Raw genomic sequence first — 15,775 nt, 5'->3', positions numbered from 1 at the left:
TATTTTCTTAGTAGGAATTCCTAGAAGTGGCATTGTTGGGTTAAACAGTGGGTTTACAATAGATTAAGGCATTTGATTGCTCTTAGCAGACTACATATTTTGGGTGGGAGTGTGGAAGTGTACAGTTCCCACATAATGTTATCCATTCAGATTATTATTAAGTACAACAGCAACAACAAAAAACCTTTCTGCCAACCAGTTAGTTGAAAAATTGTATCTTACTTGAAATTTGCATTTTTTAACAAATAGTAATATATTCACTAGAACATTTGTGATTCTTAATTACATCTTTAATTTTTTTATTGTGACAGTATTCAAACATATAGAAAATAGAATAGTAAGCACCTACATAATAGCCACTTAATATAAATTAATATTTGTCAGTTTAAATACATACATACATATTACTAATTTATTTTAATGTAAGTTATATATCACCATAATTCACCTTAAATACTGTAACATACAGCTTCAAATAATAAGCATGGCTTCTTACATGATCACAATACCATTGTGTGCCTAATAAAGTGAATAGTAATTCCCTAATAACATAAAATGCCCAGACCCTATTCATGTTCTTCACTTGAGCATGTCCAAAAGTCAAGAAATGATCCATATTCATATTCTTAATTGTATTTTATTCCATCCTTATAACAGGAAGCTTAGGTGAAGGATGGTCAGATGAAGTGACCTGGTATGTTAGAGGGACTTTCAATGGTTGGAAAAGAGTCAAGGAGAATTTGCCTTTCAGCCCCAGGATATGAACGATTCATGGCAGGGACAGGTCACTGAATGACTGTGTTTCTGACCTGGCTCATTATGGTTCACACACCTTTATTAAGTGGCTGTGAGCAGGCTGGATAGGACCCCTGTCCTCAGAGCATACACTGTAATGACAGTGTCCTGTTTTATTCTCTTTGCTGCTGTCTTCATTGGGTGTGGTGGTGTTTCTTGTTGGTGACATTTAGGATTGTGCAAGGAATTGTAAAAACCTTCCCATTTTGTGAGCATATGCTTAATCATATTAAAACTCTCCTAAATTGTAATAAAGAGAGATTTCAGGCCATTTAAAACCTATTCCAAAGAAAGATTAAATGATATTCTAAAGATGGAGTAGCTGTAAGAATTAGTGCATTCCCTTGACAGGCACCTTCTGTTCATTGCTGCAGGGACAGCCCAGCTGCCTTTGGTAGTAGTCTAGTACCTACTCTTACTTTGGTCTGCCTCAAACATCAGTCTGAGGAACAACCTTTGACTTATCTATTTGAATCACAAAGCAGACCACTTGGCAATGAGCTGATTTTGGCAAACTGAAGAAAGCTGTGTTCTCTCTGCCCAGATGAACATGTTCTTATATTTCAGAGAAGCCTTCTTTATCATCTCTAAACAAATGAGGCTGATAAAATATCTTAATGATTTATTACTGTAAACTATTAAGGTATAAATCAAGTGCAGGGATCATAAGTGTACAGTCCCATGGGTGTTCATAAAGTGAGCAAACATGCATGACCAGCACCCTCCCACACACCAAAAAAAAAATAAAACAACTTTCTGATACCCCTGCACTCAGTACTCATCCCTCCCAAGGTAAATTTTTGTCTGACTTCTCTCACTGTATATTAGTTTTGTCACTTTAAAAAATGTAACCATACAGTGTATATTCTTTTGTCTTCTTTGTGTGTGTGTGTGTGTATGTGTGTGTGTGTGTTGCTGGGTATCAAACCCAGGGCCTCATTCATGTTAGGCAAATGCTTTACCACTGAGCTACACTCCCAGCCTTGTTTGGTTTCTTACCTTTATTTTAATTTATCTGTGTTGTGTCTATTTGGAGTTAGTGTATTCTCATTGCTTGTGTTGTATTCTGTTGTGTTACTATACCATAATCTGTTTATGTATCCTGTTCCTAGTTAACACAAGTTATTTTTGGTACTTTTTGTTATTACAAATAATGTTGCTATGGACTCTTTGACATATTTTTTGGTGTTATATACATACATGCAAATTTCTGTTGGAGATTTACTTATGATTGAAATTGCGGAGTCTGTGGTTATTATGTTCAGTTACAGAAGATACTGCCTAGAAGTTTTCTAAAATGGTTTTTCAGTTTATTATAACACCCTTATGTGAGAGTATTTGCTCCACATTTTTTGCCAACGTTTGTTATTCTCATTATTTTGTGGTTGAGTAGAGGCATTTTATTGTAGTTTTATTGTGCATTTTCTATGGAACTTTTTCTAACGGAGGAGCAACTTGACATTGATTCTAAAGGTCATTTGGGGAAAATAAAAGAGTGTTTGTCAAGCCATGAAACTTCTAGGAGCAAAGTAAGACAACATTTTTTTAAGCTTTCACTCATTTGATAAATACCTATTGACCATGTTTCACTGTCTGCCTGGCAGCCAGGCACTAGTCTGGGAATTTGAGGACATACCAGTGAAAAAGACAGGAAAACAATTCCTGTTCTTACAGAGCTTTCCCTCTAGTTATAGCAAGAAAGATGTATATAATCTTGCAAGAGTAGTAGCCGGATCCATTGAGAGGATGATCTTGAAACATTTCCCATTGCAGCAATGACAAGAACTCTCAATCCATGCTGTGCTGACATTCTCCTGTGAAGTTGGGGGCAGTCTCAGAACAATGTTTTCCCTGGGAAGCCATGGACAGCTCATTAGACCTGTGGCTGGAGATCAAGCCTGCTTGTCAGGGCTTTCCCTAGTGACCATATGGTAATTTAGTATGTGCAAAGCAGGTGTCCTAAAGAGTAGGGAAAGAACAATGATTTCATGTGTGGTTCTGAAACAAGCAAGATTAAGTGGGAAAAACAAATTTGGAGGATTCTTACCTTCAGACCACACACAAAAATAAAGCACTGGTATACTAAAACCTAAAGGAAACCCTATTTTAAAAATAACTAAGAGGACCTGTGTGTGAATATTTAGTCTGGTGATGAAGAAAGACTAGGTTTTAAGCTTAGAAAAGTATTGGAAGAAATTGTAAAGGAAAATAAATCTATAGACTCAATTATAAATATATCAAACTGGAAAAATATTTGCAACAAATATGATAGACAAAGCAGGGAAAGGGCATGTTCACACACTGCTGGTAGGAGTGTAAATTGGTACAATCTTTTCTGAAGAACAGCGTGATAATAAGTACCAAGAGCCTTAAAATTCCTCTCCTTTGACTTAACAGTTTCTTTTCTGGGAGTCTAGCTTTTGAAAATTGCCAGGAATTTGGACAAATGTTACACACAAAAATTTATTTAGAATACTCCAAACTGGAAATAATCTGTCTACTGTAGGAGAAAAGTTAAATTGTGTTTTAAAATAATCAGTGTCATAAGGAAACATAGTTCACACTCTGAATCATAGGATTGCTGTAATTAGTATTGGCATATCCTTTATATTTCAAGCTTGTTTTGCCTCAGTTAGGAAAATTAAAATATATTCTTTCTTCTACATGTCCCAGAAGCTGAAACAAATTCTGAGGAATGGTAGGATTACTGGAACATCTTTTTTCTTGCACTATGCTAAAAACATGTTAATTGAAAACAGTGAGCCAAGCACACTGTAATCCCAGCAGTTTGGGAGGCTGAGACAGGAGGATTTGTAAGGTCAGCCTCAGCATCTTAGTGAGACCCTGTCTCAAAAAAAAAAAAAAAAAAAAAGCGTTAGAGATGTATATCAGTAATAAAGTGACCCTGGGTTAAAATCATTCAGTGCCTATCCCCACTCCAAAAAAAAAAAAAAAAAAAAAAAAGAAAGAAAGAAAGAAAAGAAAACAGTATATTCTAGCACATTCACAGGTCCTCCCCTGGTCTGTGGGGCAAGGATTTGGTAGCTGGTGCTGAGAGAAAACCCCTGATTGCATCCTTGCCCTGGTACTGTACCAATGGCAGCTATCATTCAGTGGGACAAAGAAAAAAAAAACCAATAATCTAGAACTTTTATAAAGTGCCTATCATGTGTAGAACATAGTACTAAGTGTTTTAAATGATTATCTCATTTGTTTATAGCATCTGCCTAATGAAACCAGTAATATTGTTATCCCTACTTTTCAGATAAAGAGTCAGAGGCCCCGAAAACTTAGATGTTTGATGAGACCATTTAGGTAGTAAGAGACACAACCCTAGCTCAAGAGGTTCTAAAGCTTATTCTCAAATATCTAAGCAAAGGCTTAGTCTATAGTGGATTTAAAATGTAGAAAAACAAATGATTTGTAAAAACAGTTTTGATCAGACTGAACTCTGGGGTTCCAGAGGAAGGGGAGATGCTGTTCTCGCACCTCACTCACTGTGCACCTTGTCCTCTGCTCCTTGAGGACATCTTGATTGGTACATTGCTCTCAGCATTTTCCCACAGCCTTTGAGGACCCGTGGAACCCGAGTCAGTGGGTTCCCCCTTCCAGCTGGATTGTGTCCTACTAAAGGCAAGACCTGGAGGAGAGGCTGATTCTTACTGACCATCTCTGTGTAGGGCTCAAGGGTGGAGAGAACATTAGCTCGGGCAGCAGTTGATACCCGCACTGTGGCTCAGAGTTTGCATTTCAGCTGAGTTTATCACCCTTTCTTGTATTTGCTACCTCTGGGACTTCTGTTGAGAGAGAACCCTATCTTTCAGGCATTCTTTGAGCACTCAAAAGATTTCATGAATTGGGCAGCACATCAGACCACAGGCAGTTCAGGGCTCCATCAAGGGGGCATGAACTTTTATAAAGTGTTCAGGAAGCAAGACAAAGAAAACATTTGATTGGTTAAAGTGGAAAAACCCCTCGTGAGAGGTCAGTTTGGCATTACACTTTGGTTAAGCTTAAGTTTTGCTTCACTGTTTACATTAAGTTGGGTTTGTGTTTCTTATGTGAGAAGCCAGGGCACTGGAACCATCTCATCCCACGTCCCTCAATTAGTTTTATAATTAATTACACTTTTTAGTCTTTTACCAAAAAACAAGATATAATTTGTCTTTCTAAATTTCTGTAAACCAGGGTTTCCCAGCACTGTTTACATTTTGGACTAGACAATTCCGTTTCATGGGCTCAGCCTGTGAGTTACTGTAGGATATTTAGCACCATCCCCGTCTCTACCTTGTAGGTGCTAGGTGCTAATAGCATCCCTTTCCTCCAAGTTATGACAATTAAAATTGTTATTAGACATTGCCAGATGTCCCTTGTGGGGGAAAATTACCTACAATTGAGAACCACTGGTGTAAGCACAAAATTTGACAAATTTAATGTGTCTTGTTTTTTCTTTGAAGTGACGGGAGGTAACTGCGATTGTAAAGAGTATATTTTCATATCTGATAGTATCCTTTGAATATTCTCAGGCTTTTCACATGTTGATCCCATGATTATATACTTTAGAGAATCAAGTATATAAAATAACATTTCTTTTTTTCCCCTTTTCTTAACAGTATGCAAGCATTGAAAAAAATGGTGAATTTTTTATGTCTCCTAATGACTTTGTTACTCGATATTTGAATATTTTTGGAGAAAGCCAGCCTAATCCAAAGACTGTGGAACTTTTAAGTGGCGTGGTGGATCAGACCAAAGATGGGTATGTTTATTTTTGTTCAAAACTTGTTTTTGTTACTTTAATGATCAGAAAGTTATTAAATATATACTTTTCTACCTCTTAAGAGCGTTTTCTCTACCTGTTATCATTAACACATTCTTTTATAAATATTACCCTTAATATTTCCTTTAGTGGTCATTTTACAATTAGTGATTTCATGTATTTGGTTTTTGACTAGTTGAAAGACCTCTGTACAGTTTTACAAAACAATTGTAATTGATGAGGTAGTTTGAAGGTATTTGTGCGTACACTGGTATTTTTCAAGGCAGGTATAGAATTATGAGTAAACTTAAACATACCACTGTGATCATAACTTTTCTATCATCTTTCCCTCGCTCAAATCACCTTTAAAATTTCATATATGATTAAATGATATGGATCTAGGAGACAGAATATGATGATTCCAAATCACCCGGAAAGGCATTCTGCAAGGTGGAGGAAAGAGATTATACCATACAGAATTAAGTAGGACACTTTCCAGAATGACTTTGGATTTTTCCCCCTATGAATTTTCTCTGCCTAATCCCTGGATCTTGTAAATACCTTATGTGGAAGAAGATCTTTCCAGATGTAATAAAATTAAGAATTTTGGGATGAAAAGATTACCCTGAGTTATCTGGGTGGGCCCTTTATATAGACAGACGCAGAAGGGCAATTTGACATAGACACAGAGAAGAGGAGGAGGAGTGTGAACACAAAGGCAGGGACCGGAGTGATGGGACCATGAGCCAAGGAATGCTTGGAACCATGAGTAGCTGGAAGAACCAAAGGATTTTCCCTTAGAGCATATGGGAGGAGTCTGGTGTTGCTGACACCTTGATTTAGGACTTCAGGTTCCCAGAACTGTTAGAATAAATTCTTCTGTTTTAAGATACCTGGCCAGTGGTAATTTGCTTTACTTAAATTTTATTGAAAATAAAGATTATATATATTTATGGTACACACCAGGATGTTTTGAAATTGTATGCATTGTGGAATGGCCAAGTCAAGCTAAGTAATGTATCTATTAACTAACAAACTCATTTTTTGTATGTTGAGAACATTTAAAGGTTCTCTTGGTAATTTTTAAAGTGTACAATATATTGTGATTAACTATAGTTACCATGTTGCACAAAGAGTTTCTTGAGCTTGTTCTTCCTATGTAAACTTTTGTGGCCTTTGGCCAGCATTGCCTTAGTATCACACCCCTGTGCCAGTCCCTTGTAACCTCCATTCTGCTCTCTGCTTCTATGATTTTAAATTTTTTAGATTCCACGTACAAGTGAGAGCATATGGTATTTGTCTTTCTGTGCCTGGTTTATTTCATTTAACATAATGTCCTCCAGGTTCATCCATATTGTCACAAATGACAGAATTTTCTTTCTTAAGGCTGAATATTATTATGTATAGACACCACATTTTCTTTTAAGCACTCATCTGTTGATGGACATTTGGGTTGTTTCCATATCTTGGATAATGTGAATAATGCTTCAGTGAATGTAGGAGTGCAGACATCTCTTCAATATAATGGTTTTATTTCCTTGTTATTGTTATAGCAATTGTAGAAAACTAATACACTCATGCAGCTGATCCCCCATCCACCCCTTGGGGGGAATTAGAAAGCCTATGGTTATGAAGAATTTTCTTTGGTCAAAGACCATTTTGATCCAGAAAACAAAAAACAAAACACTTTTTTTTAGTGGTAGTGTTTGGATGATGTAGACATTTCCCAGGCAGAGACCCCTGCTGTGAACCGCCTCCCTCAGAGCCTGGTCCCTTCTTGAAAACTTCACCTATGTCTAGTTTTGGCTTGAACTCTGGGCAGGAAGTTAGGTGCCTGTGCACTGCATGAACTTAAGGTTTCATTTCCAGCTTATTGGCTAAGGGATCCTGTTTGCTGGAGCTCTCTTAGTTCTGATTTACTGGTTCATGAAGTGGTGACTTGGTCTGCTTTCCCTGATGGGCGCTTCTCCCTGGGTGCTTATCCAGCAGTCATTCAGCAGCTTGAGAGTCTTGTCTCTGTGCCTGTCACTATTATGTGTGTTCAGGAAACACAGCAACTGGAAAAATGCAATGTTTGTCCTCTGGAAGCTTCTAATTTAATGAAACAGGTGTGGTGGGGCCAGCATTGAATGGAATATCTAATTGTCTTGCTAGGATCACAAATCCCTTTACCACGTACAGTCATTGCCCAGTATCCTTGAGGGATTGGTTCAGGACCCTCACAGGATTCCGCTATTCCAAAATTTGCACATGCTCAGGTCACTTATAAAAATGCTCTAGTGTTTGCATATAACCTGTGCACATCTTCCACTGTACTTTAAGTCATCTTTAGATTACTTGATAATACCTGATACACGTAAATAGTCGTTATACTGTATTGTTCCGGGAGAATTGACAGGGAAACCAGAGTCCACATGGGCAGTGCAGAAGCAACTTTTTTTTCCTGAATATTTTTCTATTTGGGGTTGGTTAAATCCATAGGTTTTGGGACCCAGGGATGCAGAAGTCCGACTATGTTTGTTTTTCACCTCAGGTTTGGAACCTCTTCACACTCTTCTAGAACACACAATGTGCAAACAAAAGTTGGCCTTTTGACAAAGGGGAATGTCAGACATCCTGTTTTGTTAGTGCTGGGCTGATAGGTTCAATGTACTGCCTTGTCAGCCCCCATTTTGTTGAATCAAAATGATAGCAATATGGTCAGCATCCTCAAATAATTCCTTTCTGTTTAGAGTTTAGAGAGTCACTCCTGGGGTAGTTTGGATTTTGATGCCTGAGGAATAAGGGTGTCAAAAAAGAAAAGATAAAAAAAGAATTGAGGAGTTCAGAATGTGTAGCCTGTAAAAACAAAGTGTGTTCACTGCTTTTCCTAAGTTCGCTATTTATCCTTCTGAGGAATGAAAGTACAGCCTTTTAAATACTTCACAAGGTGAAGGAGGATATAATAATGTTGATGATAAAATCATTTTTATATACCTGTTTTCACTTTGTGAGGCTGTAGTGAAGAAATCCAGGCCTTGGCCACATGCTGGGAGTTAATGAGGTTTACAATTGGCAATGCTTAAAGAGTATTAGGGTAATATATTAAACATCAGCAGTTCACAGCCTGAAATGCTCATCATCTGTCAAGTACAATCCCAAATCAATAAGAGGAGTTTTTTCAGTTTGCTAATGAGGAAAGTTTTCTACACTATTAGGGTGGACACAGATTTGAGGTAAACACCTGAAATTCATAAACTGTAGAATTAAGCAAAGGCACCTCTTTAATTAAAAAAAAAAAAAAAAAGAAGACAAAAAAAAACTTGATAATAATCAACAGCAGTCACCTGAGAAGCTTAAATGTTCTTAGTAGTCATCAGACTCCCAAATTAATCTACCAAAACAAAAAGCCTCATTAACAGCTCTCATTGAATCAGTGTTATTTTCTTTTTCTTTCACTGAAGATGTCTGATTAACCCCCTTTCTTTTTGCATTACTCACTTCGTGTTAATATTTGATGTCTGAAATCATAGGGGGGTACGTGCAATGTGGTGGCTAGACACTGTCTATGAAGAGTAAATTAAAAAGAATTTTTAAAAAGGTTGGTATTATGTTGCTGATGTATTAGAAGATCTTTAGGAATGTCAGGTGCCTAGGTTTTATTTATTTATTTTTAAATTCCAGAAAGGGTTGATTAATGACTAGGTACTGATTTCACATCTCATTCATATGTACCAATAGCCTTCCTCTTCCTACTTACCAATCTAAGCCCTCTTTTGGAGCATTTTGCTGAAAAAGGAAGATGAGAAATGGGGCCGTAACCAGAGCAAAAGGGGAAGTCACTGGAGGGTGTTTTGTAGGTGGGTAAATAACATAATGTGTGATTATGGACAGGCCTTAGTGGAAAATGCAGGAAATTGACAGTGTAGGAGGACAGAAAGACATTCTGGTGGATTGTCTAGGAGGTTGGCCTCTTGTAAGAACATTCAGAGTTCATCTAGAACAGCTGCCCTCAAAGTGTGGTCAGTGGATCTCTGGAAGTCCCTAAGACCTCTGTAGGAGATCAGAACTGCTTACATAATAATGCTAAATACTAATACAATACACCCTTTTCACTTGGTTGATATTTTCAACTGAAAAAAACTGCATAGGTAAAACTGTTGGAACCTTAATACCAGATGTTGGTGTTCCCCCAAACTCATGTTGGAACCTACCCCCAGAAGGATAGTATTCATAGATGCGACCTTTGGGAGGTGAGTAAGTCCTCTGAGGACTCTGCTGACTAAAAATCTCACTGTTGAGTACACATCGTTTGAAAATTGAACAAGTGGGAAGTACACGTAAGAACTTCTGCTTACTCTAGTATGATGGTGGTCTGCAGAAAAACACTTGAGTTACCAGCTGAGATAGTCTCCCCCGTGCCCCATGAAATACTGCTTTTATTCAAAAGAATTACTTATTTGAAAGAATTAAAATTTTCACATGACAGCTTCCCGGTACTTCAGGACTTTTCTGAAGTCACTGGTAATAACACTAATGAATGTAGGTCTTCTAATATGATGTAATGAAATGTCTGAACATTTGGAAGATCAACATAACTTAGCGAAACAAAATTTTTCAGCTGACCAGTGTGTGTTTGATAATGGAATCATGCATATATAAATGATCTTTTCAAAGTGCACAATAGACCTATGAATTTTAAAATTTCAAGGTATGGAAAAGTTCCTTGATATGGTTTCAACTTCCACATTGCAACTAATCTTTATTCAAATATTATTTGTTGGGATTTGTTGTTGTGTAAAAGAAAAGTGTCCTCAGTTATCTAAAAAGTTAATTAAAATACTCCCATTTCTAACTGTGAATCTGTATGAGGGTGAAATTCTTCATATCCTTCAACCAAAAGAATACATTACAGCCAATTGAACGCAGCTGTCTTCTATTAAGTGAGACATTAAAGAGATTTGCAGATACAAAACTGCATTTCTCACAGAATTGTTAAAGAAAATACTGTTGTTTTTCATACAGATATTTATATTACTATGTAATAGATTTATTTACTTTTTCATAAAATAATATTTTTAAGATATTTTTCAGCTTTAATTTCTCATATAGTAAAGTGTGATAGATATAACCCACATGAATAAAAACTCCTGGGATCCTCAGTAATTTATAAGCACTTTAAGGGGTCTAAAATTTAACACTGAGCTTAAAAAGTTGAAGGGCAGGCAGAGATGAGGGTGAAGATGTAGTGTAGTATATATAGAGGGTATGGTGGATTTGGGAACAAAGTTTCCTTTGGTTTCTTTGATTTTTCTCCTGCAAATAGAGGAGTGGGCAGTACAGGTTGAGGTATTAGTGTTTGTGGGAAGAATAATATAATAAATTTTCATCTGGAAGTTGGGAGGTTGAATGGATAAGGGACAGGCCCCACTTGAGTGCACCAGAGGTTTTGTGGTCATAAAATTTACCTTGAGACCAGTTCATATGGTTGTGTTTTTTCCGTTGAAGTTTAGCTGCACAGGTCCAGGCATGGAGTTAGGAGGGGCTGGGTAGAACTAGGGTTGAGGTCTTGGCCATTAAATAATACAGAAGAGGAAAGATTCCACGGAGCTATGGGGCCCACAAGGGAGCAATTACAATGATGGACTGTAAATTTAGATGATGCTGGTGTAGATGCAATGAGACATGGTAGGCTTAATGAATTGTAGGGTTCAGCGTGGTTGAAGATCTTTGAAGTTGGGTTATAAGAAGGAGTGGCAGGAAGACTAAAGGACTGGTCCAAAAGCAAGATAAGTGAAATTGAGAATAAGGAGCTATTGTTAATGACAACAGTTTAGAATCTTACCGTGTGAGTAGAAGTGAGTAGTTGAGAAAGGGTAGAGAGAAGATTACTGGAAGAGGGGCTCTGAAAGGATTCTCTCTCTTTTTTTTTCCAACTTTTTTTTTTTTTTGCAGTTGTAGATGGACACTATGCCTTTATTTTATTTATTTTTTTGTGGTGCTGAGGATCAAACCCAGGGCTTCACACATGCTAGGCAAACGCTCTACTGCTGAGCCCCAGCCCTGGAAGGATTCTCTTTATGGGAGGGACTGAGGAGGTGATTTTGCCCACCTTGCACTGTGATTCTAGAAGGCACAGTAGAAGGGTGTCTGGGAGATGATGACAAAATAGGGAAAGTGCAGAGCCTCTTGGGATTAGCTGTGGGTGATACAGGTCTGGGGCTGCCTGTGTGGAGGCCACCCTCAACAGAATAGAGGGAGGTTGTGATTGATCTTGGTGGACTCCACTTTATACTGGTGGGGAGATAGGGATCTTTGCAGAGAGGCAGGGAGGCTGGGAGGTGCTATTTTACTACTTAAAGAATTTTTAAAACAAAAATACTTTGTGAGTAGAAGCTCTGCTACAGTGTTTCTTCCTAGGTGGTTAGACCAAAAGATGAAAAAAATTATAATTACTGAGGATGTAGATAGCATTGCAGAACTGGTCAGCAATTTCCATCTATTTTATTTAATCTTCACTCAAGTCCTTAAAATAATTTTTGTCATCCTCTTATAGAGGGAGGTGGAGAATTAGGAAGGTTAAATAATTTGCTCAAAGTTTTATAACTAGTGCATGGGAGAACTAGAATTTGGTCCCCATTTTTTTTCTGGTTTGTGTCCAATCTGCTCTACCATGAAACTTTCTGTGCATAAAGAAAAACATTTAAAACTGAGCTTTGCGTATGTCTTTACCTAGAAGTTCTGATAGATACCCCTTACAAAATTCTTAGAAAGAATCTTCACCATTCAGTCCTTATATTTGGTCCACATAAGGTAGACCTACAACCACCATTGAGATCTACTTTAATTTTCTTCCACAGGTTTATTTAGAAAAACTGGGCTTACCCTTCTAATAAAATATGCATATTTTATTTATATATTTACACACACACCCATGGGGAAAGAAAGAGAGAAAGGAAGAAAGAAAAAAAAATCTGGCCTCATAGCCTCACATTCTTTATATTTTTATATATATATATATATATATATATATATATATATATATATATANACTCAAGAGTCATTTTTGGGACCCTTTTTCCCTTTTTCTTGTTCTTAATGTTGAACCTTGAGCTATCATTGCATAACATATGCTTTTCCAGGCCAACTTATAATACCAGCCCTCCTTTTAAATTTTTATTTCTATCTTATCATGGTGCTCAGTAATTGTTTGAAAGACAAATATTGTTTGGCTTCCTTTCTTTCTTTGGTTGTTAATGTGGAGAGACAGATTGCACCAGTTATCAGGTTTTGCTTTACCTAGACCATATATGTTTAAAACCCAAACACAAATTTTAAAATAAAGGAAATAAAATATATTTCCTAGCCACTTGCAAATCTCTTTGTCTACCAATGTTGGTATCAGAGGTAGGGAATGTGACAGTTCCTTAAATTAAAACTATATTGCACTAAGCTGTGAGGAGTTTGTCCTTCCTTCCTTCCTTCCTTCCTTCCTTCCTTCCTTCCTTCCTTCCGGTGCTAGGGATTGAACCCCAGGCCTTTTGCACATGCTAGGCAAGCATTTTACCACTGAGCTATATTCCTAGCCTTCATGTAATGCCCTTGGCAATGTTAGGATATAACAGGGAGGCCCTCACCAGAGGCCAGCACCCTGATCTTGAGTTCCCAACCTTCAGAAATATAAAAAGCAAATTTGTTTTCTTTATACATTACCTGGTTGTAGGTATTCTGTTATGGTAGCACTAAATGAACCAAGAACAAAACATTAGATTTTGTACCTGTTATCTTTCTCATTGATAGTGGCTTAATTATCTATGAGACTTCTTAGTAAATACATAAATCTCAGATTTTAATGAAGGGTTTGAGGTAAGACTTAATTTGCAATTTAATGGAAAAGTTTTGAGATCTTCAGCCTAGAAAAACACAAGAGGTAAAAGAAGACAACTGGTGAAAGAATTTAACTCTTAGAAATGATAGAGAAACCTAATTTCTATAAAAAATAATATGTGGTAAGATAAAGTGGTCTTTTGTTACAAATCTGAAAAAACATTGATATTTGAAAAATAGAGGTTAATTTCAGATTAATTTGCTTAACAAATACTTATCAACACCAGCTATATTTCAGGCACAGTTCTAAACAAATCAGAAACATTGGGCTCTCACATAGCAAACAGGTAATGTAAATGTAATATAGGTGTCGTAGAGATGGGTAGCAGTCCACAACATTCTGTAGTTGAAAGGGTGGTCAGGGAAGATCTCGCTGAAAAGTGACATTTGGGTAGAAACTTCTGAGAAATGAAAGTACAGCCTTTCATTCCTGGCAGAGTCACCCATGGGAGACTTTAGGATTGAACCTTCTAGGGAGAGGGAATAAGAGCAAAGACCCTGAGAAGAGTGAGTGCTTGGCCTGTTTGAGAAGCAACAAGGAGACCACTTTGGCTACAAAAGGATGACAAGAGGAGAGTGGAAGAAGCCTAATAGCTATGTGTAGATTTTGTAGAATTTTATTCCAAGAGCAGTCCAAGTCATTGGAGAGTTTTGAGCTTGGGAATGACATTGTCTGCATTAGATTTTAAAAGGATCTCCCTGGCTGATTTGTAGAGGATAGAATGAAACTGGCAAGAATGGAAGAAAGAGAATCCATCAGGAGGCCCCTGAGGCAATCCGTGTAACTGGCAAGGCAGGACTAGGGAGTTGGTTTTGGAATGGGGAGGAATGGTCAGATCTGGAATTTTCTGGATGAGTTGGATATGAAATACAGAGGAGGAAATTCTAGCAACTGGGATAGGAAATGTTAGGGGAGGAAATTTGGAAGCAAAATTAAGAGTTGTTTAAGACGTGTTGGTATTGATACTATTAGATATGAGGTTGGAAAGGTAGGCTGTTGGATGTGTGGGTCTGGATTTCAGGGGGAAGACTGGGTTAGAGATGGGTTAGACCTGATTACTTCCTTGGTTTGAGCCAGTTTCATCATGAGGAGCTGGTTCTGTAATAGCTCTTGAGGGTTCAATGTGTTAGGAGTTTTTTTTGTTGGTGGGGGGGGAATAGGAATGGGGTCCCTTTTAGTATTATGAACTCATGGCTCCTTTCCCTTCCCTTTCCCTCCCTTTTTTTTTTTTTCGTTCTCTTTCTTGTTCTTCTGGTTTTCTCCCTGCTCATGCTAAGAATTGAACCCAGGGCTTCTACCACTGAGCTACATCCCAAGCCCATTTTATTTTATTTTGAAACAGGGTCTCACTAAGTTTCCCAAGCTGTCCTCCAATTTATGATCCTCCTGTCTCAGCCTCAGAAGTTACAGGGATTACAAGGTGTGCACCCCACCTGGCTTCTTATTCTTTTTAAATGAGCAGTTATTTAGACACCATAGTCTGTATTAGGTGTACTTCTTACTTTTGGGCTGTCATTAACTTTGAGGTCTTATCAATGAATTAGGCCTTCTCAGTGGGTGTGGGGTCTTCATACTGGCGTTTCCACTTCAAGGATAAGCTGGCAACATTCAGAGTATTTTTATTTTTTTGATTTTTCTATTCATTTCTTTATTCTTCATTACCAGCAACAATCACATAATTTTGTATTGTATTATGTAACACCTGTATTTCTTTTGACAGCTACTGAATAACGTTTAAGGTTTCTTTTCGGCTCTATTTGTACTTATACTGCAGTCTATGAAATACATACAAGTTATTTGAAATAATCCATTTCTCTGTGTGGTTTTGCCACCAACTTGATATATGGTTAGGCTCATTCGTTTCAGTTTGTTTTCAATTTTTAGGGATCGCTTTTTTCTCTTTTAGGCTTAATTGAATTTTTGAATATGTAAAACATATGTTTCTAAAGTCTATAACAGAAGGGAGGTGTACTTAAGGAAGTTTGACGTATGCCTGAACCTCACCCCATCTCTTCCCTCCACTTCAGAAGACATTCTGTTTGCTTTAAGTTTTTGCTTTCTCTTTTCACAGAATATTTCTCCTTTCACAGAATATTTCTCCCCCAAATATAAGAAAATTAGTATGAATATTTGTGTTCATATTTCACTCACTTTTTATAACAAAAGACAGATATATAAGTTACCGATACCATACATACACTAATATGAGAGAGGAAGAAAGAATATGTGGGTGTGTGTGTTCATGTTCTCCCAAGAAACAGAACCTGTAGGACATACATGAAGAGGTTAATTACAAGGGATTGGCTTATGCAAATACGGAAGCTAAGAAGTTCCACTATCTGCCCTGTGACAGCTAG

At 37.3% G+C, this 15,775-nt stretch overlaps 1 protein-coding gene and 1 non-coding gene across 5 annotated transcripts in view; both read left to right on the top strand.

The window, feature by feature from the left end:
- Positions 1–15,775, top strand: part of Slc25a13 (solute carrier family 25 member 13) — a 182,790-nt gene that overhangs the window by 33,459 nt on the left and 133,556 nt on the right. For all 4 annotated transcript variants that reach the window (XM_015488236.2, XM_015488234.2, XM_015488235.1 and 1 more), the window contains one exon: positions 5,409–5,551. In XM_015488236.2, coding sequence (XP_015343722.1) covers positions 5,409–5,551 — 143 coding nt within the window. The remainder of the gene's footprint in view (positions 1–5,408; positions 5,552–15,775) is intronic.
- Positions 3,791–3,919, top strand: LOC125611407. Its single transcript, XR_007341605.1, has one exon. It is a non-coding gene; the product is annotated as a small nucleolar RNA SNORA30/SNORA37 family (small nucleolar RNA).

Source organism: Marmota marmota, unplaced genomic scaffold (genome assembly GCF_001458135.2).
Source record: "Marmota marmota marmota unplaced genomic scaffold, marMar, whole genome shotgun sequence".
Lineage (NCBI taxonomy): Eukaryota > Metazoa > Chordata > Mammalia > Rodentia > Sciuridae > Marmota > Marmota marmota.
This window is presented reverse-complemented; position numbering and strand designations above follow the sequence as displayed.